At 43.8% G+C, this 3,355-nt stretch overlaps 1 protein-coding gene across 2 annotated transcripts in view; it reads left to right on the top strand.

The window, feature by feature from the left end:
• Nucleotides 1–3,355, top strand: part of ARHGAP24 (Rho GTPase activating protein 24) — a 164,862-nt gene that overhangs the window by 134,590 nt on the left and 26,917 nt on the right. For both annotated transcript variants that reach the window (XM_031066440.1, XM_031066441.1), the window contains one exon: nucleotides 57–179. In XM_031066440.1, coding sequence (XP_030922300.1) covers nucleotides 57–179 — 123 coding nt within the window. The remainder of the gene's footprint in view (nucleotides 1–56; nucleotides 180–3,355) is intronic.

The raw sequence follows: 3,355 nt of genomic DNA, 5'->3' as shown, positions 1-3,355 counted from the left end.
GCTTGGCAGGGGGGGGAAGCCACAGGGTTCCTAAGTGCAATTCTCTTGTGTTGCAGGAGGAGACCGGGAGCGGATGACAGCCAATCATGAGACCTACCTCCTCATGGCGAGCACGCAGAATGACATGGAGGATTGGGTGAAATCCATCCGCAGGGTTATCTGGGCACCCTTTGGAGGAGGTGAGTCACCCAGGGAACATGCAGCGCTCACAGATGCACAAAGGCTCACAGGGGCTCTTCTGTTATCTCTGAGTCGCAGCCAGGGTTTTGAAGTAAAGAGGAGAATTGTCTAGGTCTTTCCAGAAAAGTGGAGTAAACATGTTTTCCATGCAGAGGGCTCAGTTAAAAGACTTTGAACTGTCTGGAACTGCTTCCCTTGGTGAGGATAGCCTATGATAGTGTGAGGGGAAGTTTTAAAGAAGATTGGTCTTGTATGAAATCAGCTTTCCTGCAGGGTAATTCCTTTGGTCACCAGCTGAAAAACCATCCATGGTGTTTCTTAATGCCTGTTGGAAAAGCTGTCAGCAGTTCTCCTGCCAGTGACAGCTAAGAGCAGTAATAGTATTATATAAAGCTGTGGCTCCAAATATTGGCACTAACGGTGTGGCAATTTGATTGGCATCTCCAATGATTTCTGTAGTACTGGACCAAAATTTATCATTGGGAGTCTAGTTGTCTTTTTTTAAAAGCTCTCTTATGTTGAATGGGTTGCAAATTACTGTACTAATTTTCATCATTACTATTCTGGTGATAATATCTATATTATAATATGAGTGGGATTGATACTCTTGCACAAAATGTCTGTATGTTAATCAGTCTGTTCCTTGGAGCTCTCAAATCTCTAACTCTGAGGCCAGAAATATTTTCCTACACCTGTATTGCAGCAAATGATGATTGTTGTCTGCAGATTGCTGGAAAAAAGGAGGGCAGGATTGTCTGCGCTGTTTCACAATCAAGAAGTGCAGTTATCGCTGAAAACTCTTTTTGCTGACTTCCTTCTCTTAACTGCTAGGTAGAACACAAGAGGGAGGAGGGAGAGACTAATGGAAATTTTAAAGAAAACTTTTTTCTAAGTCACTCATCTTCCTTTGTGCTTTATTTAGGTCACACAGTGTTTAGGAGAGGACCTTGGCCTCACTGGTGGGCTGCACTGAGGGACTTGGCCAGCTAGGGCCTGCCTGGCATCTCTGGAACATGATTGCCTTCTCCTTGGCTTCTCCTGGGAAAATGTGCCTTGAAAAGATGGTGCAAAGCAGTCATGTCACTGGCATCTGACCCTTTATGTTAAATAAGATGGCACAGTCCTGAATCTGGGAATGTAGGTCTTAGGATGCTTTAAAAAAAGGAAAACATGCCAAAAAACCCCAAAACTCACAAAGTGAAAGGTTTATCTTAAAAGGCATGAACTGCTACAGGTATATGGACTTGGTTTGGGAAAGGGAAGGTATGAGTAGAACAGTCTTCTGTATTTAGGCTAGTTAAGAAACCTGTTTTTTTATATAGCACAAAGATTACCCATCCCCAGCTTTCTCTGCAGAGAGTAGGCCTTGTGTTGAGCTCCTCAGCATTCTCCTACTCCAGTCCAGTAGCAGCATAAGCTGCTGTGGCAGTAATACATTTGGAGGCTTAGCAGAAGTGGATTTTTCAGAGAGTATCTTTGTGGATTTTTGTGCTTCCTGCACCACGGTATCTTTCTGTGGCAGATAGTAGGGAGAGGCAGCCTTGCTGTTCTCCTGCAAGTGGAGGTGTCTCCATGTGTCACAGGTGGGGAGCTGCCATTAGGTGAAACTAAATTCTAGCGCAAGTCAGTGAACAGGGCTACAAATAGAAACCAAATCTCTCAAGTCCTGACCCTGTGCTTTCTTCACCAGCTCCTCATTTGCTTTTTATAGGGCAAGAGCTATTTGTGATTTGCAGCTGGGAATCCTTCCAGCCACCAAGAAAATTCTCAGGACATCATCATTGTTGCAGCAATGTTTAATGCCAGTTACTGAGGGAGGCACCTTGCCGAGGATTTTACTTGCTGATTTGCATGAAACTAGAGGGGTGCAATCCTTGCATTACTTTTCCAATTCATTTGCAGTTTAAACACTTCCAAGTATGTTCTTATTTTTCTTTTTGGGTTTCTTGAGCAAGTATACCGATTCAGGGTTGTTTGTTTGGGAAGCAAACAGTTAACTCCCTGGAAAATGCAAAAATAGCTGGAACATAGAGTGTAATGTTCATGGAGAAGGTTTGACTGTGATAACAAGGCAAAGGCAGTATCCTGGATGTGTCACCATTAAGAACTGAGTTTCCAACATGTCCTCCATTTTATTCACTACTTGATAGTCAGAGCTATCTTAACAAGTATAAATAAATCCTGTTAACTGTTCTGTAATTATGAATGACCAGACACACTCACATTTTTATTATCCTTGCTATGTGGATGTTGCTACAGCTGCTGCAACAGTCTGACTCTTCCTAAGACAGGCACTTCTGCCTTAAGATGTCTTAAGAGCCTGCCTCTCTAATCTGTAGCTGCTGGAGTTAAAAACGGTTTTAGATATTAAAAAAGATACAGGAAAGTTGCCATCACATGATGATGACTAGCCACTAACAAGTAATTACTTGCAACACAAAATTTTTTCAGACAGCTAATTAATCAAAACACTTGTTTTATATCAGCTTCCTGAATTTCAGTCCTTAATGGTAAACCACAATCGCCTGGTGTCACACAAGTCAAGTGCCACTTTGGGTAATGTGAATTTTCTGGTTTTTTTAAGCATTGTAAGTAAGCTCTGTGTTTGTGTGTGTGTAGCGGATGTGTACAAGCCTTGCCGAGCCACTAATATTTAAAGTTTGTCTGGCAGCAGGAGAAGACTCCTGGTACCAGAGCGAGGAGCTCTGTAAATAATTAACCTTATCATTAAATTGTTATTTGTTAACCTGTGCTGGAGGGAGAAGATGGGAGGGGGGCAGGTGGGAATCTGCTAAGCTCATCAGAAATAGGTTGTTTTTTGCACCAGAAGAATAAGGTGACTGTGGAAAGAAAAATCTGAAAGGGAAAAGAAATGCAGATGAGGCAGGGCATGTAATGCCTGTTTGCACATGAAATTCCCTTCCTGATTAGATTAAAAAGGCAATTTTTTACAGAGCCTGCAAGTAAGCGGGGAGGGAGGAGGCGAGAAGAAGGAGCATGAGCATTTTAGCAGGGGTAGGTAGTAGTGTAAGGTCTGGCACCTCCTGCAGGAGCCGGGCGCAGCCTGCTCGCTCTCCCAGCCGCCGCACATGACAGGCACAGCCTGAAGTCAACTCAAAGTCACCCGAGGAGCCACAAACCTGCGCTGCGGCTGGCGCGCCCCGGCCTCCCCGCA

The sequence above is a fragment of the Geospiza fortis genome, unplaced genomic scaffold, assembly GCF_000277835.1.
Source record: "Geospiza fortis unplaced genomic scaffold, GeoFor_1.0 scaffold11, whole genome shotgun sequence".
NCBI classification, from domain to species: Eukaryota; Metazoa; Chordata; class Aves; order Passeriformes; family Thraupidae; genus Geospiza; species Geospiza fortis.
This window is presented reverse-complemented; position numbering and strand designations above follow the sequence as displayed.